The following is a 25,214-nucleotide window of genomic DNA, read 5'->3' as shown; positions in this document are numbered from 1 at the left end:
TCACCTTTCAAAACATTAATACATTGACGGGATACGCGTCTATTAAAGTCGAATAAAGTTTAGTAGAAGCAAACAGAAAGTTGTGTTCTTTGTCAAAATGTGATGTCATCACGCACGACGGGTTTTGTTGACTTCCTGGTTGCTACATTTCTATCAGTAGCCTGTGAGTTAAGAAGATACTTTGCTTTTGAGGTTGAGTATAAGTTATCTCTTTCAATAGCGATATTCCAAAATCATGACTAATTTAAATGATAGTACCGCTATCTCTTAATCCAACCTGAAATTCCAAATGTCCGTAACCTGTCAATCAAAGTATTGATTAGTTGAACCGGATTATTTAGCGACTTTAGCCTGTTAAGGAGAATTACAACAGCCATGATGGCGACGGGCTACAACACAAAGGACGAAGACGGTAACCCTGCTGGGACCTCGAGTCCAGTTGGAGCGGGTAATGACAGAAGCAGGAAGCCTGACAATACTGCCTTCAAGCAGCAACGATTACCAGCGTGGCAGCCCATACTCACGGCGGGCACTGTGTTTCCAGCTTTTTTCGCTATTGGCGTATTCTTCATTCCCATCGGAATCGGCCTCTACGTGACATCAAACAACATAAAAGAGTTCGAGGTACCTTTGCTAATTTAGCAAGTTTAATAATACTAATCTAACGTTAGTTCTTGATGCATGTCTTTCCTACTGTTTATTAACTTTAGGTGTTTGATACTACTTTTAGCTGTCTACATTTCGTTATTTTATCTTGCTACAAGTTAGACGCATCACCTGTTGCCAGTTTGTTAGCTTCGCTAGCTAGACCTGTCGCCTACGCGCTACTCACTAGCCTAGCGGTACTGAACGGAAGTTCTGTCATTCATTTGTTAGCTGTCTAATTTACGTTTATTGCCATCCACTCCTCTGTTAACGTTAGCTAGTTTAAGTGACCAAAACAATAGCCTATACTATAGAGTATAATTTTGAAAAATATGTTTCTCCTATCGTGAAGTTAACTGTCACAAACGTGTTTCGCAGTGCTTTTAACAGTAGTGCACAGCCAAAATTGACTGCTTGTGACCTAATGCCTGGTTAACCTAACTTGGCAAACTCCGGCTCTGGCCTGCATTAGCCTACTGCTCATCTGCAGTGATAGCTAGCCTACTGCCAGCGTGGCCTTTTTAAGCCTTTTTCTAGACAAAGGCCAAAAATCGCACGCAAATAAACTATCTCAGTCAAATTCCGCAATTAAAGCGTGCTGTTGTGTTTCTGAAATCAACATGACAGGCTGTGGATTCTTCCTGTACACCAGTAGCTTGGTAGTGGTATGCTCCTTTCATTTAGCGAATATTGCCATGAAAACCCCATCAACATCACATTGTTCTCCGTTGCAGATTGATTACACCGGAGTTGACGCATCAAATCCATGCTTCAACTGTTCTCAGAGTTATAGCTGGAACAGTACAAAACCGTGTACGTGTTCTGTGTCCTTCGTACTTGATCAGGCTTTTGAGGTAAGCTGTGAAAGTAGAACAAACCGATTGAGGTGATTAAGTTAGAGTTAACTTAAGTTAACTATAGTTCCGGGAAGAAGTAGCCTACTTACTGTTAATTTGTAGTAATTTCCCTAGGACAAACACTTTTTTGTCAAACGTTCCACATAATAACATGATGCAAGCTATCATAAATTACGAGTCATCTAACCATGTATTTATACTGAATAGAAATTAAGGATGTGGACGTTGCTGTTCTCTCAATTAATTTGCTTCTCGAAGTACATTTGGCTGTGCTGCAAATATAGGTTTTACATCTGCACGTATTGACTAATCCTTCAAATGGTTGTTAATGATGTACATTTGCATTTGTAAGTTAATGAAATTGTTAGTGAATTAAATTGTCTTTCCAGGGCAGTGTTTTCATGTACTATGGGCTGTCCAACTTCTATCAGAATCACAGACGTTATGTTAAGTCCAGGGATGACAGGCAGTTGAACGGCGACACACGAGCATTGACGGTAGGCTAAAGCCACAATGATGCCAATCTTCCCTGAAATGAATTGCTGAAAGCTGGCTCTTAGCTGGTCTATTTTCAATACTGTGTTTCTTTGAATACCCTGAAGCAGCAGGTGTTCATCACCAAGAGGGAAAAAATGTAACTGCTTTGCATTTGTAACATGTTTAGTAATAAAAATTCCAGTTAGTCAACAAAAGCATGAAGTTGTAGTCTTTGCTTTCAGGTGTGCATACTTTTGGTGATCTCAGATTCCTTGAACTCTTATTTAAGTTTGTTTTGAATTATATGTAATGACCAAACATACTCCATATGAGATATTTTATCCTGAGAGAGCTAAGTGTTTTAAGATGGATTGTTAACTGTGTACTTCTTGTCTACAGGATCCCAGCAAGGATTGTGAGCCGTACCGTACTGATGTCAAGCCCATTGCCCCCTGTGGAGCTATTGCCAACAGCCTATTTAATGGTCAGCCATTTATTTATTTAGTTAGGCCTTTACATGTCTTCAGCTAACCAACAGAAGCCATCAGTGCTATATATACAATGCAGAGGCTTGCTCTATATTACTGTATGTTTTCTGTCCTCTTACAGACTCTTTGGAGTTAGATTATGTCTCTCCCAATGGTACACCAATTTCAATTCCTCTGTTGAAGAAGGGCATTGCCTGGTCAACCGACAAACACGTTAAGTTCAGGAATCCCGGGGGGAACAACTCCAATCTCATCGCTGCATTCAAAGGTACTGTTAAAGTAAACACAGAGGATAACTTTGCCATCACCTGGAATGAGCCTCATAACCTCCCTGCCCCTCATCTCCTGCCACTTAAAAAAGAATTGTCCTGTTCAATTTCCAGATACAACAAAGCCAATAAACTGGGCCAAGCCTGTGTTCGAGCTGGACACAGACCCGGACAACAACGGCTTCATCAACGAAGACTTCATTGTGTGGATGCGCACCGCGGCCCTGCCCACCTTCCGCAAGCTGTACCGCATCATCGAGAAGAAGACCGAGGCTCCGACCTTGCTCAAAGGCAGCTACACTCTGCACGTGACCTACAGTATCCTTCTTTACACCCTTCCATTTCAAAACGCTTTGCAGCACTTGTACATGTCACCTATATCCTGCTTCCACAGACACAATCGGAGGGTTGAAGTTGAAGATACTTTCTCCTGGCGCATTTACCTACTGATTACACTAATCGCTTCCTGAGTTCAGCTAGCTTGTTCATTCTTCCCTGTCCGGATATTTTAAAGAGAGTTGGAGAAGTGCCTGAGAGCATCCAAGAGTTGGAATCCCTGTAAAGGTTCATTAGCACTCTAATGAAGTACAGCCTTGTCAGCTGGGAGTGAGGGATTTTTGTTTCAGTTTAGTACAGTTCAGGGGATATTCAAAGGGCTGCACTGCTTTATTAGCCTATGACAAAATGCTGTTTGTTCCCAAGTTTAGAATTCTGTATTCTCAGATAAATGTTGCAAATTATTAATTTTGCCAGTAACTCTAAATCACCTTGCTCAAGGAGCAAGTACAGCAGAATAGTCATCTTTGGGAAGATGGACGGGGAGACTGTGTGAAAGGTTAGGCTGTAGCTGTGGGGGAAAGTAACATAATATTGTATCAAGTTGGACGTCCTGTCCCACCCTGTCAATGCTATCTTTGAAATGAGCTTCTCTATGAAGGGATAAGGCAAGCACAGCGCGTGCATAACCCAGAGGTTTATGTAACGGTGACTGTGTCATTTGAGTTTTTTGTGATACAGCTCGAAGTTTAGAGCCTGTGGTCTTTCTCCTTCACGGTGTAACCTCAGACTACCCCGTGCTTACTTTCGATGGACGCAAGCGCGTGATCCTCAGCACCATCTCCTGGATGGGAGGCAAGAACCCCTTCCTGGGCATCGCCTACATCACCGTTGGCTCGATCTGCTTCTTCCTGGGCATAGTCCTCTTAGTCATCCGCCACAAGTATGGAGTCCGCAGCAGCAGTGCCGACATCCCCAGCTGAGCGGCCTGCTGCTGCAGGTGCCTGATGCCTGAAGCCCGGAATGAACCACAAATTGAATGTAGAAGAAACGTCTTTCCTGTATACGCTTAAAGCCACGGTTGCCAAACCTCTGCTCGTTGCCCCCCTGCCGGATCCAGGTATTTAGTGCGTTCCATCTCAAGCACACCTGATAGAACTAATCAAGCCCTTGCTTGGTTGCATCAGGTGTGCCTGAGATGGAACGCATCAAATGCCTGTATCTGAGTGGGGGTACCTGAGGAGTGGTTTGGGAACCACTGGTCTAAAATGTAAACCCGTTGAGTCGTGAGATGGAGTTTCGTAGAGAATTCTGCCATGCAGTTTTAAGAAGAGGCTGTGGTGCGAAACATCTGATCCTCCCAGGCCTTCATAAAAACCTTTTTTTTTTTTTCATCAAAATCACTAAATTTGATTGAATTAAGGCTAATAAACATATTTTGGTTTTTTAGTAATCCATGAAATCTCATTAAATGAATAACAGTGTTTAAAAAGGTAAAGATATTTGGTGCTATATGCTGAATTGTGAGTGATTTGCTACTGAACGGGAGGGGGGGGGGGGGGGGCTCTATTGATGTTGATATTTCAAATCCCTGTGGAAAGATTCAAACTGTTAGGTATGTTTCCTGCTACCCTGCTCAAGCAGACTCAGAGGAAAATAACGTTCAAGCCATATGACTACATACATTCAGTTCTATGCCGCAGTGTCACATCTTCAAGCTTATGCAAATGAAATGCCAGTTAAACTATTTTTACAGGTTATATTAGTGTTTGATTTTGATGCAATTGGGTATGTTTTGCAATACTTTGAAATCAGTCTTTTACAAATGTTAAAATATTTAGTTTGAAAATTTACTGCTGTGAAGAAAGTATTTTAGAATAAATATCCAGTGGTGGTATTATATTCACAATATTGATTACCAAATATTTTGCACTTTTCCTTTACTATGGATTTGTTACACAAGGTCATCCTTTAGTCTGGTCTCCTTTTTGGTTTTATATATTTTGTACTGTAAATTTTACACCAGTGTACTTTTATTGCTAGAAAAATAAAACAGTATATTAACTTGTGAGTCTGTCATATAGATAGTGTTCTTTTATGTAATGGGAAAGGCGATTATTGCCTTTGGTATTCTCAAAGGTCACATTGACTTAAATTGAAACTCTTCAACTGGTTGCAATGCAAGTTTATGAGGTATTAACTGGTAAGAAGTGTAGTAGTCCAGGTTGAAACATGCAACACTGCCACTACGCCTACTACTGCTTGTACTCTTAGGCGGTTTTACCATTGGTCATAGGTAGGCAATTGCTTGGGGCCTCGTCCGCGAGAGGGGCCTAGTGAATTTGTTTCCTTTTTTTAAAATTTATAAAACATTTTTTCCTTTCTTGTCACTCCAAACGAATGATAATATGTAATAGATAAAAATAAATCTATCTACATGTAAATGTGGGCCTATCCAATTAAATATCTATATTTGCCAATATTTATTATCACCCACATTTCACATTGAATGGACTATTCCACCTTGACCTCCCTTTCTTCATACGCCTGTACAGTAGATGGCGAAATGGCGCATGTAGTGCATTATTTAACAGGAAAAGACTCCACCGAGACACTAGTGAATAAAAATAACCGGCGGAAGTACGTAGTTTTCTCGTTTTCTTTGCCCTTGCAGCGTTTAGTTGCGAAGAATCCACTCAAGATGTACAGGCAATTTCTGGTACCTACAGACTCATCCAGTCTTTCTGTCTTTACTTTTCATTAATTAGTGAATATTTCTTTCTATATGTATCCTACTTTTTCAGATGACCTATCGTTATTGAGCTAAGTTGAATAGCTAGCTTTTCAGTTAATGTTATCGCAGGATGTTTCAGCAGTTAGCCAACGAAAGTTAGCATGAATAGCGGTCAAAGGTTCACTCTTTTATCGGAAAATTTTGACTAAGCTAATCGAACTGTTTAGTTTTAAGAGTAGATCATTTATGGAAGCTATGCTCATTTGACATTTAACGCGAGGGTCAAGTGTTAGAATGGATGGCAATCTGTCTGAACTGTTAACTAGATTGGTCACATTGGTATCTGGATAGAAAAAAACTGGTGGTAATTCATGCATAATTGTGAGTTGGCAAGCTACCTAACCATGTCTGTTTTCTATTTATCTGAAAACTAAGCAGACCACTTTAGTTAGCCATTACGTTAAAGAGGGTAGTTAATGATGGTCGTAACTTTGAGCTTGGTGTCTTGACATCATTACTAAATTTTGCTGGCTGGATGTAACTGGCTATCGCTTACAATATTCAACAGTTCTTCGTGGAGGGCACATTTTTTTAGCTAGCTAATACTGTCAAAGGGACGAAAAGCATTTTTAAGGGCGGTCTTGAAATAAATCTACATCTAGTCTTTGAAAAGTCTTTGAATTCTCTTCTAAGTTTCAAGTTAAGTTGTAGCGCCAGTCAATACTTATTTCAAGCAAAAGTCGTTAAGTCTTCTATTTGAAAATTCACTGCCGCAGAATGGTCGGAAACTTACTACGCCACTGGTTCTCACGTGGCTTTACAGCTAAATTGTGGTGTCCAGTCAAGTGCTTTCTTGGGACTTCCTGTTTTCATTGCGTCACCTCTCTGTCCCTCTGTGTCAACCGATAGGCCTTACAGCATGCCTCCCGGCGAATGATCTGCAGTAGCGCCCGGAGGCAAGTAGAGAACAAGGTCCCTGAGAAACAGAAGTTGTTTCAGGTGAGATGAGTGCTTATGGGGGCAGTGTTGATTGGGTAGCAGTGTCTCTCTTACCTGAGGCAAAGCAGATAATGTTAATGATGTTACCATGTGGAATGACTCCCCATCACACGACAGAGGTAGATTCAGTCATACTGATATTTGTCCAAATCTCTTTAACTGTTAAGGCAAGTCACTATTTACATTGAAAGTCAGCTTGCTTGTAATTAGAATGTAAATCGATAACTTGCAGGTCTCAAACCCTTTGATCGAAGTTGTCAATTTCTCTGTCTAGCCTGAACAGGTCTTCTGCATTACTAGTCTGATACTGGGTTTCAAGTTGGAAATTTTTACCTGAGCTTTTAAAGAACAGAAGGCATTGATTCTGATACGGCTGTCACGCTCTCCAGCATCATTAATGCAATTGCAATTTAACTTTTTTTATATTCTGGAAAATTTTGTTTGTTAAAGATTGTGTTCATGCAATAGCAGTTAAAATTGATATGAATAAATTACATTTATGTGAATTTCTTATGTAAGAGTAATGCTAGCGGTTAATGGTTAAGTGTGCACTTCATTCTCAGGTTCCGGATTCATGAATACATAATATTTCTCCCCCAATAGCCCGAGAGATAAGTATATCTGTAATTTGCTTACATGGCTTAGTTTGGAGTAGGCTGATAATGACTAATGGCTATGCATGTGGTGTGATTAGGCACAAATGGCCAGTGCAGAATTGGAGCAATGAGGGCAACTGCTTTGCTAATTTTACCGTTTCAAACTCGTCTCCTGTTTTAAATCAGAGGCACCTTTTCCTGCATCGTACTATTCAAGGCTGTGCAATCTCCTTGAGGTTTTTGAATGACCTTTGTAGGCCATTTTTTTAATGAGGCTAATATGTTTTTATATCAAGGAGGCTAAGCGGGTGTATTGCACAATGAAGCTTTTTTATTTTATAGTTTTATATTTAACTGTCAGCTGGACATAATCATGCAAATAGCTTTTTACCAAATTGTTGGACAGTACATGAGGTGTATGGGGTGTGTGTATAACCTTTGGGTTATGTTCCATTGCTTTTTGAAAAATTAATTGGTGATTTGCTTATCTTTTCTTTGCTAATTGCTCTAGTTATTTGCTGTGTGGTAAGAAATGTGTGCTACAGTAATGATATAGAGCTATACTGGAATGGCTACAGCAATACCACCGTGAATAGTGTTCAGTCTTGCACATGTGGAGCTTATATATAGGTCCACTTTTCTTTTTATTTCACGATGGTTATATCTAGGAAACGATGTACACACATACTCCTGCATAACCACATGCAAAACAAACCTTCATGAACTGCTTGACGTGAAGCCACTATGTAATCCAAGCCACCACTAAGTATGACGTCCTTTTAAGCCAAGCAGCCAATAAGCTGTCCTTCGAGATCTCACTGTAATGTTTTTTTTTGTTCTTGTATGTATAGGAGGACAACGGGATGCCAATTCACTTGAAAGGTGGTACAAGAGATGCACTCTTGTACAGATTTACAATGGTCCTAACTGTTTTGGGTAAGAAAGTTTTATTGCATGTTTGACCCTACACACTGTTCCACAATGTCCCACTGTTGAATTCAGTTCAGGTTAGTTTACTGGTCAGTTTATAAATGTAAAAAAATGGCACCACAGACAATGTAATATCTCTCAATGTAAATGCTAAATAAGTACATATTAGTGCTCTATGTGCATCCTCAAGCTGTATAAGGTATGTTCCACATAATTATTATTTAGGTGCATGCAGTCTTAGAATCCTCTTTATTGATTTGACATTAATTTCAGTTTTTCTTTTATTTCAGGAGCCGGATACGTTGTGTATGAATTGTGCGATGTAGCATTTCCCAAAAAGAAAAACTGAACCCTATCCTGCTTTTATTCATGTCAAATTGCCCGTTTTAGTTGTAAAGTATATATGTAAATTATCAGGGAGTTAATTCATCTTGCTATAATGACAAGTGGTTGATGTGAATGGGATCAATGTTTATTCACTGTACTATAATATTACTGTGTACCTGTGGATAATAAAAACATATGTATATGCATCATCATTTTTTATGTTGTATCTGTGAAATACAATCCATGGTTTATTTTTTGTAAGGTGTTGCAGATCAGACATAACATGTATGTAGACTCACATGCCAAACTAACATCCCTTGGATCTTACGCTATTGTAGTTGGCTTACCCAGGTATTTTGAGACAATTTAGAAAGTAAACTGTCAAATGTGTCATTCCTTTTTTGAGCATGTGGACTTGAAGCTAACTTTTTTACAGATTAAGAAAAGTTTCCAGATGGCAGACCAGTAGCCTATGCAGTTAGTTGTGCTCCAATATTTTTCATGGTCTATGAAAGTCAAAATGAGCTTTCTCATTGTATTTTGAACCACTGTGTTGAATATTACTTCCACCTTCGCTTCTGAACTTATGGAACGATTTTTTAATTATTCTAAACAATTAATCGTTTTCCTTTAACGAATTTAACACAGATACTGACAGCTGTATGTTCTTAATGATTTAGTTGTACTGTTCATGTACACTTGCATAGCCAGTAATTTGCTTTTCCAAGTTGGCACATTCCCTTTATTTTTGATTATTGCCTTATTCACAAAGAATAGAGCTTTATATGTCGAAAAATCTAAATGACTATGTACAATTTAAGATTAATTTGCTAGCAGCTCATTCAACTCGTTAATCCTAGCCATATATCAGCTAATTATCTTTTTGAAATAAAAAAAAACTGAACAAATATGAGAAAGTGTTGGTGGTTACACTAAACGTGTGGAATGCACATTTTGACTGAAATGTGCAGGAAGACCAAGCTCCAGTCGAGCGTACTTCACCTATTTAGTCACTAGAGGGCCAAGTTCACTAGGAAATGAATAGTCCTTTTGAAGCCTGAAATATGTCGTAACATTGTTAAACCACACAGACATTGCCGTCTGGCGAATTGATTCAGTTGTGCGATAATGCACATCTGTTTTTATTTTATTTTTTCTCCAAGTGTAATAACTAGCCTACGTATAAATTGTGTAAGTGCGTCGACGTAAATGGAAAATATTTTGCCATAAGCCTACAAAGTATGTACATAAAATATTGTGAATCGTCGAGTTTATTGTCAATTAAGTCATACTTTTTTTTTCAAAATATAGCCTATTGAACTGCAAAACTAACCTTTCTGCCGCATTCAACACTAGACTTTGCAGATGACTGACGGTTTAATGAATTTAAGCCTAGAATATATAAATGTATCAAACAAAATAAAAACAATATATAGCATATATATAGGCTATATATATATATATATATATATATATATATATATATGAGCAGTGCTGTTATACGAATTGTACAAGCAAATATGTAGCATACACAACAATACGATATTAATAGGCATCGCCTAAAAAGTGCGTCATGGGTTGGCCATTTCAAGTTTCATTGTGCTCCTGAAAGACATAGCATTTGAGTATTTCAGATTTTTCCATTGTTTCATGGTTTAAAAAAAAAAAGAAAAATCCGGTTGCCAGCGAAACACATCTCATGGTTTCCAAATACAGATGCTATCTCTTCAGTATGCGCGGAAGACCTGTGGCTTAAACACTCAGATGGCCATCACGCCAAAGGAATGCAGACAACTATGCAGAAGTTTCCAAAAAGTATATCCCCACTTTTTTTTTTTTTAAGATGTTGGATAGGCTATATCAAATTGTGGCAGGATTCCACGCTTACTGAATGGCGTAAGAGCTTACGATAGTAAAACGAGAGTTGGGAACTGCCCCCTATTAAGTAGCAGATTGTGGAGAGATTTTTCCCACTTGGAAAGAGGATTCCTTTCTGGGACGTCTGCAGTCGGAACTCTAAGTTAATCGTCTGCACGGACAAACCTGCCACCTCTTCTGAAGCTCGCCCGCCAGATTTCCAGGGCCTCTCTGAAGAAGCTTTGGTTTTCTTTCTTTTTAAAGATCAATTAAACAAAAAAACTTCCACAGGTTAGCATCCCATTTCATTTCAATGGCTATATTTTATCTCTAAGTATTTGTTTGAGCGATACCGTTAGTACGAGCGCTTTAATCAGAATCATATCCTCATGCATTCTGAGGGCTATCTTTGAGCGTAAATATAATGCCGAACAGCTGCATTGTTTTTGGAGTATGCGTTCACATTTTTATTCAATTTAAGTTAATGATCTGGGAATTTATCTGCGTATTCTAAGCTAATAGCGCATAATTTAAACGTGTATGGCCCCTCTCAACGATATAAAAATGGAGTAAAAAACTTTTGGCAATTTAAACTTGAACTATTTCACGAAAAATTGGGCTATCTGTGAGATGATGCTCATGATTGCTTGATGTCCATGAACGTTTTATTAATTTAACTACGCCTCTTGGAAGTTATTGCATTTTTTGCATTTCTCTTGACATTGTGCAATTTTAATACACTCTTTAAATAAAAACGTTATTTAGACTATTTATCCGTTTCAATATTTGGCTGACACTCTTAGAGCTTATAAGAGTTGAGCGTGCCATTGCTGAGTTTTCCCTTCTGTGTTGGAGCTTCTTGGACAGAATATACCACCGAGTGATAAATTTTATTTTTTGAAAATTATTTGTTTTATACTTGACTTATTGAAAGATATGGACAGTTTTTGTATGGACTTGCTGATACCGACGAAGTAAATTAGTTTGTATTAACTTTTCTAATTGCATATGTATTTAATTTATTCTAATTTAAATATATCATGGCTCAAGCTTCTGCATTGACTGTGGACTATTGCGCGTTTGCACAGCTGCAAAGTTTATTTTTGTTTTTATTTTTGTACAGCGGTCTTTGTTTAAATAATTTCCTAATCTTATTTTAGAAACATCATTGCTATAGCCCACTTACTTTCGCTTGTCAGTATAATAGCTAGTGTAGGCTACTGCATTGGCATTAGACAGAGACCTTAATTAAAAATATTTAGCTTATACAACTGTAGGAGGCGTGCTGCAACCATAGAACCATCGATGGGATTTTTGTTCCATATCTTCTGAGGTGCACTTGATGTGGGCTGTATGTATGGGCTACTTAAAACTAGATTATGGAACTAGATAACGTGGCTTGAAATGGTTCTCCTTTAAAATGGCTCGTTTATCCTTTGAGTACCTTTACTGTACCTTGACAGATTCGGAAAAGTGCATTGTTTCCCTCATGAAGACGTTCTTTCCACTGGACTATGTTAACCGTTAATTTATTCGTAGAGTGGATAATCGTGTGTCCTCTCCATAGATTCATTCATGTGCTGCTGAGCCAGAACGACTAAAAATGAAGATAAGGCTGTCTTTGGCAGCGGTTGCCCTCCTGATAGTGCTAGTAACCTGGGTCGATGCTCAAGCAGGTAACGTACATCGCCCTACCTTCAACTTTCTTTCCAATGTGATTAATTCAACATGTCCGAACGGGTTGACTTCTAGTTGACATTATTGGCTACGGATCAGAACGCTCGCTCCCCCCCCCTCCTCTCTCTCTCTCTCTCTCTCTCTCTCGTGTCGTGGTGTGAGGTGTCGGCTACCTCAGTCCATGATCTGGTCCGTGATCTTGTTATTTGAAATATCTGTTTAAAACTAGATTTGCGCAGTTCTGATGATAAACTACTGTTATACTGTCATTTTCGTTGCCACATTAAGGCTTTTGATAGGCAGATCTAAGTAACTTTGAACAGGTTCTCCAGCATTGAGCTCTATCATCTGCTTACTGTATGCCAGACCCATTACGGATGCTGTTTCGGGTTAATATAAAACATTTTTTAACGGGTAGTAAAAACAACAAGTATACCGGCTTCCGTGTTATGTATGGAGCTGTCAGCGCTGATCGCGAGGAAAAGCCTACGAATTTAAGAACTGCGATTTATTGTGCCTACTCGAGTGTCCCAATCCATTCCAGGCGCAAAACATCTGTCTGTAGTGTCTTCGCTTTGACACCAAGGGGCGCCATTTGTAGATTAATTCATGGTTGTCCAATGATCGTTATTTTCACGTGAAGGTATACACGGCACAGTAAAAACAGATTAAAGCAAATTTGACTCAAATTAAGGGACTCATCGATGAAACTATTCTGGATCCCTGCAGTCGCCAAACGTAGAGTAGGCCTACAGTCTATCTTCTCATGCGTGAATAATGCTGTACTATAGTAATTCAAACGTGGATACCACATCCAGGTGATGAAGTCAGATTTATTTACTATTGAAGTTAAAAATGAACGCTACTAATAGTTTGATTGATTGTAGTTTCTATTTATGGCAGTCAGAATTTACCATTAGTGAACAGTCATTCAATACTATCACTATTTAGTATTTGAACAATATTATTATTTGGACATGGTTCAAATACTTATTATTTATAATAAGCTGATAGCAGCACTGACACTTTCTACCCTCAAAATGTTTAAAATGTATTCTTAAAAAGTTAAATTATGTCGTTGAGTTTGACAAGTATGTATTTTTAAAGGATGTATAATGACACAGCCTGAAGGTTAAGCAAAGTTTTATATAATCACACTACTTTTGAAATAGTGGCAGGAAAATGATGACATCATGTATATAATATTTCCCTCATTCATTGTTCATTTAAAGTTCATTAAAGCTGAGCGAAGTGGTTTTTTTTCACTTCACCAAGTCTTGCGTCATTTACCTCTGTTGCCATGTTTATGCTTTTATGTTTTAATGAGATGACCAAAAAACAGACATTCATCTGAGCTAAAAAAAAAATAAAAAATAATAATGTTATGAAATCGGGAAATAGAAGGAAAATATTCACCTCCTCTAAAATATTTTTTGGACCTTTTACTTAGCTACTTGCTCTTCATCAGTAAATAAAATCAAATCTTATGGATGCTTGTGCTGAAAAAACGTGTTCGTGTGAAACTGTTTGCGTGAGAGTGTGTTTGGGAACATGTGATGTGTGAGAGTTTTGTATGCGTGCATGCATGCGTGTGTGTGGGTGTGTGTGTGTGTGTGTGGGTGTGCGTAAACTTGGCATTGAGTTGTGAAGGACACTCCCCACATTGAATGTGCGGGAGGAGATGGGATTGGTCGTTTTGGAGACAGGAAAGGAGCAAGCCACGCCCATTGAGTTGATCTGCCAGGTTGGTGATCCACCTTTTCGATGTCCGTGTGCCGATCCAGCTTCCACTTCGGCCATTTGTTGTGTGCCTGTGCATTCAATTTGTTCTTAGCTGTTGAGCTTCTCAACAGTATTTTAGAATGATATTCTTGCTTCCAAGACTACCTTCTGAGGTGCTTGCATGCCTCTTGTATAGATAAATCCCACTTTTAACATCAGTCTCTGCATGCCTCTTGTAACCAAATTCTCCTTTTAATGAACTCTTGCCCCTTAACAGTAAATAAGTAAATATACTATATATGTAAATATGTAGTTGTAAGGATAATTTACTAACATCAATAATTAATTGTAATTTAACTTCCTTTAAGAATGTAACATTTAAATTAACCTATTTTTATGAGCTATCTCTGTTCTATACTTATATTACTTTATGCAATATAACAAGAGACTACTAAATTAGTGATTTGGTTATCGAAGTTCCCTTCCTATAGAATTTTCTTGCCATTATTAACATTGCTTGTGAACATGACTTTGAAAAAGCAGCACATCTTGCATGCACAAGGACTCCTATAGAAGAATATCATTTTAAAATATCATATTGGTTTGTGTGTGTGGTCCTCCTTGTACATGGAGATATTTGTCAAGTGCTTCAAGTTGTTCCAAACAACTTTTCATGTACACTTGCATGATGATACGAAGACCAGTTTCAATGTAAACAGCTGCCCCTGCTGCTGTAGTTTTTATTTTGGTTTATACATTTCTTTGTGTGTTTTCTTTTTTAGCATACAATCTTGTTGTACTTCAGCTGTCTTCTTTGTATTTGATTGTGTTTTTTTATTCGTTTTTTAATTATTTTTCCGCATATCCCTTTGAGGGAAAAGAAAGTACACAAGTGTCGGCTTTGACAGACTGTGTAATCTTTCGAGAGGTTTGCAATGGATGTGAGTCTTTGATATGTAACTGTCCAAAGAGACAATGATCCAAAAACGTGCGGATCTGATGTTACTCAGTTTCTCTTCAAAATGATCTGGCATCCTGTGAGTCCATTGTATAATCAATAACCCATGAATGGAAAGATGTTACATGTTCTGCTGTTTCAATTAGCCTCTGTTACATGGGAGCCACTCATGTTGGCTAGTTGGGCATGTGTTGTGTTTCCTGCACTCCTGAGAATTTTGTGTAGAATTGTTGTGTATTGTGTGTTTTGTGAACTTTTTGTGCTTGAGCTGTTGACTGTGGTCACATGGTCAGGCAGCTCAAACAGAGGTCATTTTGGGCTAAAATGATCTCCTGGAGCTGTTACTTCACAAATTGCGCTACGTTCGTCGCCACCCCAACAATGAACTTGTAAACTTCAGCCCAGCCCTGAAGTGTTTATCGTTGGGATATACAAATACATCTTATTGACTATGATATGATAAATTTATGATATGATTGATATATTATGATACATTTTTACTATTAAATATACATTTCTATGAATGCATAAAGGAATGATTACTAATACTGATTCAATTCTTGTTCACAGTTGAACCCCCCTCAGACTTGAAATTTAAAATTCTCAATGAGAGCACAGTACAAATGTCATGGAAGCCGCCATTGTCAAGGATACAGGGATACAGAATACAAGTGGTCTCTCGCACAGGTAGGTGGTCTTTGGCTCTTCTCTGCTCTATTTGCTTGTTTTGGAAGCCTGTATAAGGTTTGCATGAGAGTTCTCCTGGTTATGTTTTCAACCCCTGTCACCCACTGCTTACGTACAGATGAGGCACTCACTGCTGCCAGACAAGGTAACCCCATTAGTTGTCTAATTCCAAAATATTAAACAGAAATAAAAAAATAGAAGAATCAAATGAAGAGTGATTTTGGTTTCTCTCTGTTTTAGAGATCAATGCTCCAACAACCACGTTGCTTTCTCTCTTTTGTAAATTATTTGCATAGCAGGGACGCTTTTGCTGAAGGAGTAACAAAGTCATCCATATCTTATAGAGTGGAGATTTTTACTGGAAAATCTATGGCAGTTAATTTTGCTCAAGGGAACAGCATCAATCTCCCAGAAAGGATTTATACCTACTAGCCTCAGGCCCAGAGTATGGTGGTCCAACCTATGTCTTATTTCACTGCTGTATTATATACTGTATGTTCTCATAAAAACTCTAAAGCACCAGCACTGTCAAATGATAAAAGATTGCATATATTTTAAAAGAAGGTAGTCATCTCTTTGTTTGTGATCTCTGTGTTTCAGAAGATACAGCTGAAGAGATAAAGCTCCCTGCCTCCAGTACGGAGACATCCATAACAGACTTGACCCCTGATGTAGAATATGTTGTTACCTTTACTTCCTTTTTGGGATCAGAGGAAAGTATACCCATCTCTGGCCAGCTTACAAGTAAGTCCGATTTTCTTATAGCCATATACAATGATGTATATCATCAACAGGTTGATACAGTGTTGGCACACTGAAAAGAGAGTTTTGCTCTCCCTATTTCTTTCCTATTACTCTGTACTTGGCTGAAAAACACTGCTATAATGTTTGTGCAAAGATGTCCTTGTTTGATGCTGTTGAGATAGACATTTCTTTTAGAGGTAAGTCCTCAGGGAGTTTTGGTGCTGTTTAGGTTGTTAAGCAGTGTTTTTTTTCATTGTCTATTTTAACCATTGTTGTAACCTGTTTTGCAGAAGAATTTGTTGTCTACTGAAATTTAAAAGAAACAAATGCCTTTAAAAATTGTATTGCAGAAATGACTTTTGTGCCAGAGCGGGTGCATAATGGCCTTTCATATGCTGGCCATGACAGTGCTGATAGGCACAATGTTAGGCATAACTGTCACTTCTCTTCTGTTTCAGTCCAGTCAAGCACCACAAGTGTAACTTCAAAAAGACCACAGCCAACAGATTCAGTTAGTGAGTATTTTGCCATCATCAACCATGTTTTATCATCAGCACAGTCTTCCGGTTTGTAGATCCACTAGGATTTTGGGTAGGGTATGTATTTGTCACTGAAAGCAGTTTAACTGTCAGAATTCAGACAAAGCTTCATATCAGACCTTGCTCATTCTCAGCTAAGGTTCTGAAGAGCAGGAAACCAACAACTGTAGCAGTTGCCTTCATTTGGCCCCCACCTTGCCCTGGGCAAACCCGGTCCTGAAATTCTAAAAGAAGCGGAAAGCGCAACTGATCAGGAGATCAGATGTATACTTTACAAGCGTGATGTGCCTCTCCCCTGATTTGTGAATTCTGAATGGCTGGGGTTAGATCACTCATTTTTCTGCCTGGAAAATAACCTCCAGGGCCAGATGTACTAAAGCAATGAGCTATGCGCAGTGGGTTGCTGTATTATTACAAGCAAGTCGAGGTCTGATGTCAAAGTCAATTTTATAATGCCTCGATCTTCTAAAATTAACATACTTTGTCTTGGTGCATGAGCCAAATAGGAGCAACTGAGCAATTTAACAACGGGACAAGCTAAGATACGTTTTTGTGCATAATTTTTTTTTTTTAAGTTTACCTGGTCCTAGATGATTTAATCATCAGCAAAAAGGATGATTTAAGCATGATCTGTCAAGGGATGAATTCAGAAATGGTCAAAACAGTCAGAACAAAGGCAAAATGGTCCCTGCTGACTGCTAGAGTAAAGACAGGACTCGCAGGATCAAAGCTTTCAGGCAGCATCACATGATTCATCTCAATTATTGGAATTTAGTCAGAATGTTCCAGAAAGTTTTCTCTCAAGAGTGATACATGGTTTTAAAATACAAAAATATTAAAGAACATAAAACACAATGACAACATGGAAAGGTTTTATGATTTTATTTCATTTTTTTTTTTTTAGCAAAAAATGATTACATGGTAGTAACATCAACATGTTTGTTTTTAGGAGTACTCTTTAAAAAAAGAACCCCAAACACACATGGACAATTGACATGAATATAAACAGCAAAACCCCCACCCCCTCCCGAAAAAATAAAATAAAAACTATTTTAAAAAACACCTAAAAAGATGAAAAGCCCGCAGTAGTAGAAACTGGGGAAAATGGATTTGTTTTTTGTTTGATGTAATTCATTTTGCTACTCTGAAAAAGTAATGCTTTGGCTCTCATGTGGCTGACCTCCAGAGGCTCCTTTCCCAGTTCTCTTATGCAAGAGCAGGCATTCCCATTTATCATTATATTTGATTTTGCTGTTGGAACTTGAAGGATAAGCAGATGCTCTTCTGTTGCAAAATATTTTTCTTGTGCTCCTGTCAGATTATTTTAATTCTGTTTATCTGCCACTACTCCCAATATGGACTATTTTTGACAGGAAAAGTCCCCCCCCCCCCAGATCCTCAGCTGACCATTGTTGCCCTCCCTGTACCCCCTCAGAGTGCACCGTGGGTGCCATCACAGACTTGGTCTTCCTGGTGGACGGCTCCTGGAGCATCGGGAGGGAAAAATTTAAATACATTCGCAGCTTCATCGCGGCAATGGCGGGCGCCTTCGACATTGGAGAGGACAAGACCAGAGTGGGCGTGGTTCAGTACAGCACAGACACCAGAACCGAATTCAACCTGAACCAGTACTTCAAGCGTGGCGAGCTCATCCGAGCCATTAACAACTTGCCTTATAAGGGTGGAAACACAATGACAGGTACACATTTATTGTTACCCACAAGCTAGTTGTAGAACCACTACTTGCATTGAGTCGTTTTTTGTGTTAACCAAATGAGGTTATTAAACCCTTCGTTGATACGTCCAAATTGACAAAATGTTGGACAGTCGCTGAGAGACGTGTAGAACAGGCACTGAAACTCATGCGAAAGAAATCCATGTTGCACAGACACTGACATTCATGTAGATTTGTCGCAAATTCTTCTAAGTTGGACAGACACTCTCACGTGTTTGACAGATATGAACAATCACAAGACTGATACTGATGCTAGCTGTTTGGAATGCAGTTTGGTCCTGGTTCCTCAGGACGTTGGGAATGGGCTCTCTCAGCCATTGACAGCTGGCTTCCACAGTGTCTTCGTTGTTTATTGTTTGAAGCTGCTGACGGGAAAGTTCAGCCAAACGTTCTGGAGACGTAGCCAAACGTTCTGGAGACGTAGCCAAACGCTGCGCTTGCAGGGCACAGCCCCATGCAACCACTCGCCAGCTTTTTAAAAATACTGCTGATACAGGGTCCTGAAAGACCAGAAAAGTTTCCTTACCTTTTAAAGATGGAAAACAGTGGCTGTTATTTCAAAAAGGCCTTCTAAAGTCAAAATAACTTAGCTCATGCGTTAAGTGCAAAATGCCCTGTGTAAACATGAATGTCATCATTAGTAGACTTTGTGTTTGACAGTGGACAGCCACATTAGGATGAAATGGTTTGATTTTAATGAATGCAGAGATGTCATCTGATGTTTCTAGGCGATGCCATGGATTATCTGTTGAAAAACACATTTACCGAGGCTGCTGGAGCCAGGCAGGGATTTCCCAAAGTGGCCATGATTATCACAGATGGAAAATCTCAGGACCCCGTGGAAGACTATGCCAAAAAACTCAGGAACAGTGGGGTTGAGATTTTTGTCTTGGGTAAGTGACTACTTTCCTGTTTTCCTTTAAAAGTACTCATGTGTTCTTATCAGGCACACTGGTGGTTCATAATGCATACAAGCTTTCTTGTCAAAGGATCAAAATTCTGCAGTTTATTAAATTTTAAGTTTTATTGAAAGAAAAATGCAGTGCCATTGTTTTTGTCTTTTAACAGTAAAAACACCAATAAAATTGAAGGGGAAATTGTAAAGACCAACTGATTGGCTATAGAGACCTGACCTCTCACACTAGACCTCTTGTTGGAAATAGAACTACTGTGCATGATTCCAGCTGGATTTTATTAAAAGTGCGAATGGTGCACAACATTCCTACTTTGGGTTGGCATTTTACACTTGCTTTATCCATTCTTTTAGTACTGTCGATCCTCAGTATGCAGCAATTAATTATCAAACTTGTGGCTGTCTTCATATGCCCTAGTTGTCTTTAGAAGCAACGTTTGTGTTTTGTCTGTGATGACATTTAGCTATAAAAGATGACATTTCCGAGATTTGTCTGGCAGTTAAGTCACAATAGCTGTATGGAATATCTTCCTCCGTTTGTAGGAGACGATCCATTTTACATCTCATTTCTGTTCTTTGTCCAACGCAGGGATCAAAGAAGCAGATGTGGACGAGCTGAAACAAATGGCCTCCACCCCTTACAGCAGCCATGTCTATAATGTCCCCAACTTTAACTTGATCAAAGAGGTGCAGCGTAAGCTCATCGGCCATGTCTGCAGCGGTGTTGATGACCAGATGAACTTTCTCGTGAGCGGGGAAGAAGGTACGTTTTTTTCAACATGATTTGCTTAATTTCCAATAGCAAGACGGCAGAGCTTGTGGGCACTGTGTACTTGAAATTGAAAAAGAAATGAAAATGAGAATGCCCTTCGCTTTTCGGGCTCTCCCTAGCTGTTCTGACTGCTCTGTCTTGTGCCCTTTGTTGACGATCCCAGTGGTGGAACCACCCTCAAACCTGGAAGTCAGAGAGACAGCCTCCAAATCCATGAGGGTGACGTGGGATGCCTCCTTGGGGGAGGTCACCGGGTACAAACTCCAGCTGGTCCCCATGTTAGCAGGCAGCAAGAAGCAGGAGCTGTACGTAGGACCCTCTCAGACCTCGGTGACCGTGATGGACCTCTCCCCGGACACGGAGTATGAGATCAGCCTGTTTGCCCTGAACGGTCTGATGCCGAGCGAGCCCGTCATGACCATGGATAAGACCCAGCCGACGAAGGTCTCTCTAGGTGAGAATTTTTTACCTGCCTAGTTAAAAAGCTCAAAATGGTCAGTCTACACAATCAGATCAATCAGTACAAACTCAAGCTATTACACGGAGACCAACAAGGTGAAAGGGCAAGTTCTGATTTAAACAGCTTTAATGCATCTTATTTCTTACAGTTATACATAGTTGAATTCGAATCAGTCATTACTACCTTTATCTTTCCTATACTTATCATTTCTGCCAGAGTGGAGACATTTGCTTTTTATCTCCTCCTGCAGAATGTTCCCTTGGTGTGGATGTACAAGCAGATGTTGTTCTCCTGGTTGACGGCTCTTACAGCATAGGATTAGCCAATTTCGCCAAGGTGAGAGCCTTTCTTGAGATTCTGGTGAACACCTTTGACATTGGACCGAATAAGGTCCAGATCAGCCTGGTTCAGTACAGCAGGGACCCACATACCGAGTTTTCCCTGAACACACACCACAACCTCGACGCCGTGGTCAAAGCCGTGCGGTCGTTCCCGTACAGAGGAGGCTCCACGAACACGGGGAGGGCCATGACCTACGTCAGGGAGAAGATCTTTATCCCCGCCAGGGGGGCGCGAACCAACGTGCCGCGCGTCACTATCCTCATCACGGATGGGAAGTCCTCGGATGCCTTCAAGGACCCAGCCACGAAACTGAGGAAGGCCGACGTGGAGATCTTCGCTGTGGGCGTCAAGGATGCCGTTCGCTCGGAATTGGAGGCCATTGCTAACGAGCCGACGGAGACCCACGTCTACACCGTGGAGGACTTTGACGCTTTCCAGAGGATATCCAAGGAGCTGACGCAGTCCATCTGTCTGAGAATTGAGCAGGAAACCATGAATATTAAGAAAAGGAGTAAGTACTGGGGTAACATTTTGAGACACTATGGATGCCATTTTAATATAATTTGTTAAGCATATGAAAAGGCTGTCCCATTTATTGAGGTAAAGCAAGGTCAAGGTTTCCGGCTCTTCCGCTTCATTTACAGTCCCCTTCAAAATGATCAGTGCCCTTGAAAAAAATGGGTAAATTGTTACTTGTTAAAACATTTTTGTATTAGTTTAAACTATTTCCCCATTCTTGAGCATACAGTTTACCCGTGTTGCAAAATTGCACATGTTTTTCATACTTTTCTTGCTGATTTCTTTATCAAACGTGCTCAATCGTTTTTAAGGGCACTTTCTATGAGGATCTGAGAGGCAGTTACCTTTGTCTGTGCTCTCCATTTGAACATTCAGCAAGTACTTCTGTAATGAAATGTCCTGCAAAGATTCCCGTCATAGCTCCCATACATTGGCACTTGCATTTTGCAGCAGGCAGGAACTTGTTAAAAATGCAAGTGCAGTGTCATATTTAACTGTTACACTTGCATTCTTAACTTAAGGATGATGTCAGAATATGTTTTACGCAATGATCGTATGGACATATAGCTGAACATACATTTACTTTATAATCCAAAGAAAAAAATATACCTGAAAAATAAAGAGTGAATCGATCACTTTAAGTCATAGTTTGGTGCTTAAACAGCTTAAACAATAATCAAAGTCTGAGAACACAAATTCCAACCAGAAAGTTTCAGAAAAAAGGACTCATACTGTACAAAACTGTATTGCTGAATTTGGTTCCCATTTCCTATGTTTCGTAATGGCATTAGTCATCTGTCAATTTTCATTATCTGGATTTGTTAATTTAGTTAAATTAGCTTAATGATGTCTCAGAGAGACATGTGCTTGGATCCCCCCAGGACTGGTTATATAATCTGTTATTGATAACTGTTTATAAACGCTATGGCAACAGGAACTTAACTGTTTTTAACCTGAATTATTATTCTGAAGTCACGCCAGCCTACAGTCCTGTGACCTTTGACATTTTTTCATGGCCAGAGACTTGACAGAATTGTCAGTCTCTGAAATGACACTTATGTCATGGCCAAGGAATTTAAATCACGCCTAGGTCACCATCCGCTCCCAGTATCCACATGTTGCTTTTGTTTTTCTGGCCACAATGTGTTACACACATGTCATGGCTAGTTTTCTCAGGACCGTAATGAGGGGAAATAGCAAGCCAAACATTAGTCAATCTACATTACGCGTCCAAAAGGTATTTAGTGCTACCACTGCGTTGTGTAACTCACCGAAACTTCAATTGCGCATTATATAATTCTTATATAATATAATCATGGGACAACAGCTTCTGAATTCTGTAAATAAGATTATGGTAAAAAAAATTAAGTGAGTATTCTAATCGGATGATGCGTCTCCCTTCTTAGGTTTATATCCACCAAAGTCGCTGACCTTCTCAGAGGTGACTTCCAGAAGTTTTCGGGCCAGCTGGGTCTCGAACAGCACGGACGTTTTGTCCTTCATGGTGAAGTTCAGAAAGGCTGCAGACACAGATGGAGACTACGTGTCTGTTTCGGTGCCTGGGGACACTTTTACTGCTGTCCTGCCCCACCTCACACCCCTCACCAAATATGAGGTGAATGTCTTCGCTCACTATGATATCGGAGAAAGCTTTCCCTTGAAAGGAATGGAGACAACATTAGAGGGTGAGTGTTTGTTTTTCCTATAGGGTTCCACCTGAAAAGAGAATGGGTTAAAGCATGCAACTGAGATTAATGCCAAATTGCTTCCAAAGATATTAAGTATGAATTAAATGTTAAATATTAAACTAAAGATGTTAAATATGAACTCATTATTAAGAAAATGATAAACAGTTGAAAATATATAGCGTGAAAATACCCAATAGCCAATGCTAAGACAGTTAAAGACATGCTAAAATGTTGGGAACCCAGCCAGGGCGTGATGTCGTTTTGGCGTGGGTAAGGGAGCTCAAGGTGCAGGAGTGACAACAGCGCTTCTCTTTCAGAACAAGGAACAGTGCGGAACCTCAGGGTGTCGGAGGAGACGACGGACAGTTTCCGGGTGTCGTGGGGTGCGGCCCCGGGGGCGGTGGTGAGGTACCGCCTGTCCTACGTGCCGGTCAGCGGCGTCGGGCCGAGGCTGGAGACGGCCACCTCCGGCCCCGAGACCTCCATCGTGCTGAGAGAGCTTCTCCCCGCTACCACATACCGCGTGTTTGTGACTGCTGAGTACCAGTCTGGGCTGGGAAAGGAGAGGCAAATCGATGGAACCACCAAAGAAGGTTAGCTGGGAGCTCCGCCGCTCATCCCTTAATTCCCTTTTGTTCCGCCCCTTGGCAACCTGATGTTACTCAAGTACGTCAGCTTAATTTGGCTTGTTCGTATGCGTGGAAGACATATGACTGGGAGATTTTGGAGGGGGAGTGGAGAGTTTCCTGCCAGGAAGCAATAGTGTGTGTGTATGTGGGTGTGCATTTAACAGGAGCAATTTCTTTGCATGGACACATCTGCGGGAGAAGAAATATTTTCTGTTCACTATGGAAACCAAATTCTTTTAGGTGATTATCTATACTGTAGCCCCACGAAAGCTTTTAGCTTGGACATGCATTCCAGTTCCATTTTTTTTGTTTCTGTTTTTTCTCCAAATTAATTAATGACCTAAAATTGATCTTTGTCCGTGGCTATGCTTCATGGTTCTCCATGCTGTTGTTAAAAAAGTTAAATTCTTAGAGTTATAATCACAGCACTTGGATAAGAGCATATGGTTGATTTTAGGCACCCTGATATTATTTCTGAAGTTATAATGCAGCAGCATTGGCAAATTAATTGTAGTAATTGCTTGACTCACCAAACACTGCACGAAGAAAAAAAAAAAACTTAATTATAATGCCAAAATTAGGGACAGATGTCAATTGAATTGCCTTTCCCAGTTCTCTTACATTATGCGCCCTGTATTACACAAATAATTTTAAGATATTTGATAGGATCCGTTTTATTGGTGGAGAAACTCCATAACCTTAGCTCCGATTGGCGGGGAGGCACACTTTTTGAACCGCGTCCCCTCTTTTCCAGCTCACGGGTCCCCGCGTAACCTGCGAGTCTTCAACGAGACCGTGTCCAGCATGCGGCTCTCCTGGGGGGCGGCGCCGGGCCGGGTGCTGCAGTACCGCGTGGCCTACCAGCCGGTGGCGGGAGGCGAGAGGAAGGAGATCTCCGTCAAGGGCGAGAACACGGCCGCGCTGCTGAAGGGCCTGCGGCCGGCCACCGAGTACGACCTGTCCGTCAGCGCCCGCTACGCCACCGGGCTCGGGGACCCGCTGGCCGGACGAGGGACCACTCTCGAAGGTATTCGTCTTTCTCTTCGTCTGTGCCTTCGTCCTTAAGTCAGTCTGAGGCGAGGGATTTCTTTTTACAAGGGAGTCCGCTCTCATTTTCTCACTTGCTAATCTATGGTATATTTGATTTCCTGTTTCCTGTCATTTGCACTTCCCAGTATTGTTGTAGTAATATGGTGTATGCTGTGGCAATTATAGTCATTTAGAGACAGTGAAATTCTACAACAGAAACAGTGCAGTATGTAATTAGATCAATAGGAGTGAATCACTTTTTTCCAAGCTCAAGTCATGCCGAGCACAGTCCCACACACCGCTCTCAAACCCGCCAGCTGTCTTTCTTAACTGCATTAATGTACT

General features: G+C 40.1%; 2 protein-coding genes across 9 annotated transcripts in view; both read left to right on the top strand.

Moving 5' to 3' along the window:
• Nucleotides 1-123: 123 nt before the first annotated feature.
• LOC118230008 (cell cycle control protein 50A-like) lies at nucleotides 124-8,810 on the top strand. Of its 2 annotated transcripts, none has more exons than XM_035422670.1 (10): nucleotides 124-624; nucleotides 1,380-1,499; nucleotides 1,892-1,999; nucleotides 2,379-2,463; nucleotides 2,589-2,735; nucleotides 2,851-3,054; nucleotides 3,802-5,731; nucleotides 6,656-6,745; nucleotides 8,193-8,277; nucleotides 8,562-8,810. In XM_035422670.1, the coding sequence occupies exons 1-7, from the start codon at nucleotides 376-378 to the stop codon at nucleotides 3,993-3,995; spliced, it is 1,107 nt and encodes a 368-aa protein (XP_035278561.1). In that variant the 5' UTR covers nucleotides 124-375; the 3' UTR covers nucleotides 3,996-5,731; nucleotides 6,656-6,745; nucleotides 8,193-8,277; nucleotides 8,562-8,810. The 2 variants fall into 2 exon arrangements, with proteins under 2 accessions (XP_035278561.1, XP_035278562.1); XM_035422671.1 differs by having other exon boundaries at nucleotides 7,309-8,277.
• Nucleotides 8,811-10,177: 1,367 nt separating this feature from the next.
• col12a1b (collagen, type XII, alpha 1b) overlaps nucleotides 10,178-25,214 on the top strand; it is a 75,918-nt gene continuing 60,881 nt past the window's right edge. For 5 of the 7 annotated variants that reach the window (XM_035423307.1, XM_035423312.1, XM_035423311.1 and 2 more), the window contains exons 1-13: nucleotides 10,178-10,746; nucleotides 12,023-12,131; nucleotides 15,383-15,499; nucleotides 16,100-16,243; nucleotides 16,702-16,758; nucleotides 18,218-18,481; nucleotides 19,246-19,410; nucleotides 20,020-20,193; nucleotides 20,366-20,656; nucleotides 20,913-21,515; nucleotides 22,930-23,208; nucleotides 23,529-23,804; nucleotides 24,595-24,867. In XM_035423307.1, coding sequence (XP_035279198.1) covers nucleotides 12,059-12,131; nucleotides 15,383-15,499; nucleotides 16,100-16,243; nucleotides 16,702-16,758; nucleotides 18,218-18,481; nucleotides 19,246-19,410; nucleotides 20,020-20,193; nucleotides 20,366-20,656; nucleotides 20,913-21,515; nucleotides 22,930-23,208; nucleotides 23,529-23,804; nucleotides 24,595-24,867 — 2,716 coding nt within the window. In that variant the 5' untranslated portion in view covers nucleotides 10,178-10,746; nucleotides 12,023-12,058. Of the gene's footprint in view, nucleotides 10,747-10,807; nucleotides 12,132-13,220; nucleotides 13,877-15,382; nucleotides 15,500-16,099; nucleotides 16,244-16,701; nucleotides 16,759-18,217; nucleotides 18,482-19,245; nucleotides 19,411-20,019; nucleotides 20,194-20,365; nucleotides 20,657-20,912; nucleotides 21,516-22,929; nucleotides 23,209-23,528; nucleotides 23,805-24,594; nucleotides 24,868-25,214 lie in introns of those variants that run through there. The other 2 variants (XM_035423306.1, XM_035423310.1) reach the window with 2 other exon arrangements.

Source organism: Anguilla anguilla, chromosome 6 (assembly GCF_013347855.1).
Source record: "Anguilla anguilla isolate fAngAng1 chromosome 6, fAngAng1.pri, whole genome shotgun sequence".
Classification (NCBI taxonomy): domain Eukaryota; kingdom Metazoa; phylum Chordata; class Actinopteri; order Anguilliformes; family Anguillidae; genus Anguilla; species Anguilla anguilla.
This window is presented reverse-complemented; position numbering and strand designations above follow the sequence as displayed.

Coding starts and splice junctions, on each gene's coding strand:
- LOC118230008 (XM_035422670.1), top strand. CDS start 376: ATGATGGCGACGGGCTACAACACAAAGGACGAAGACGGTAACCCTGCT. Junction 2,000..2,378: donor GCGACACACGAGCATTGACG/GTAGGCTAAAGC, acceptor TCTTGTCTACAG/GATCCCAGCAAGGATTGTGA. Junction 2,464..2,588: donor TGCCAACAGCCTATTTAATG/GTCAGCCATTTA, acceptor GTCCTCTTACAG/ACTCTTTGGAGTTAGATTAT.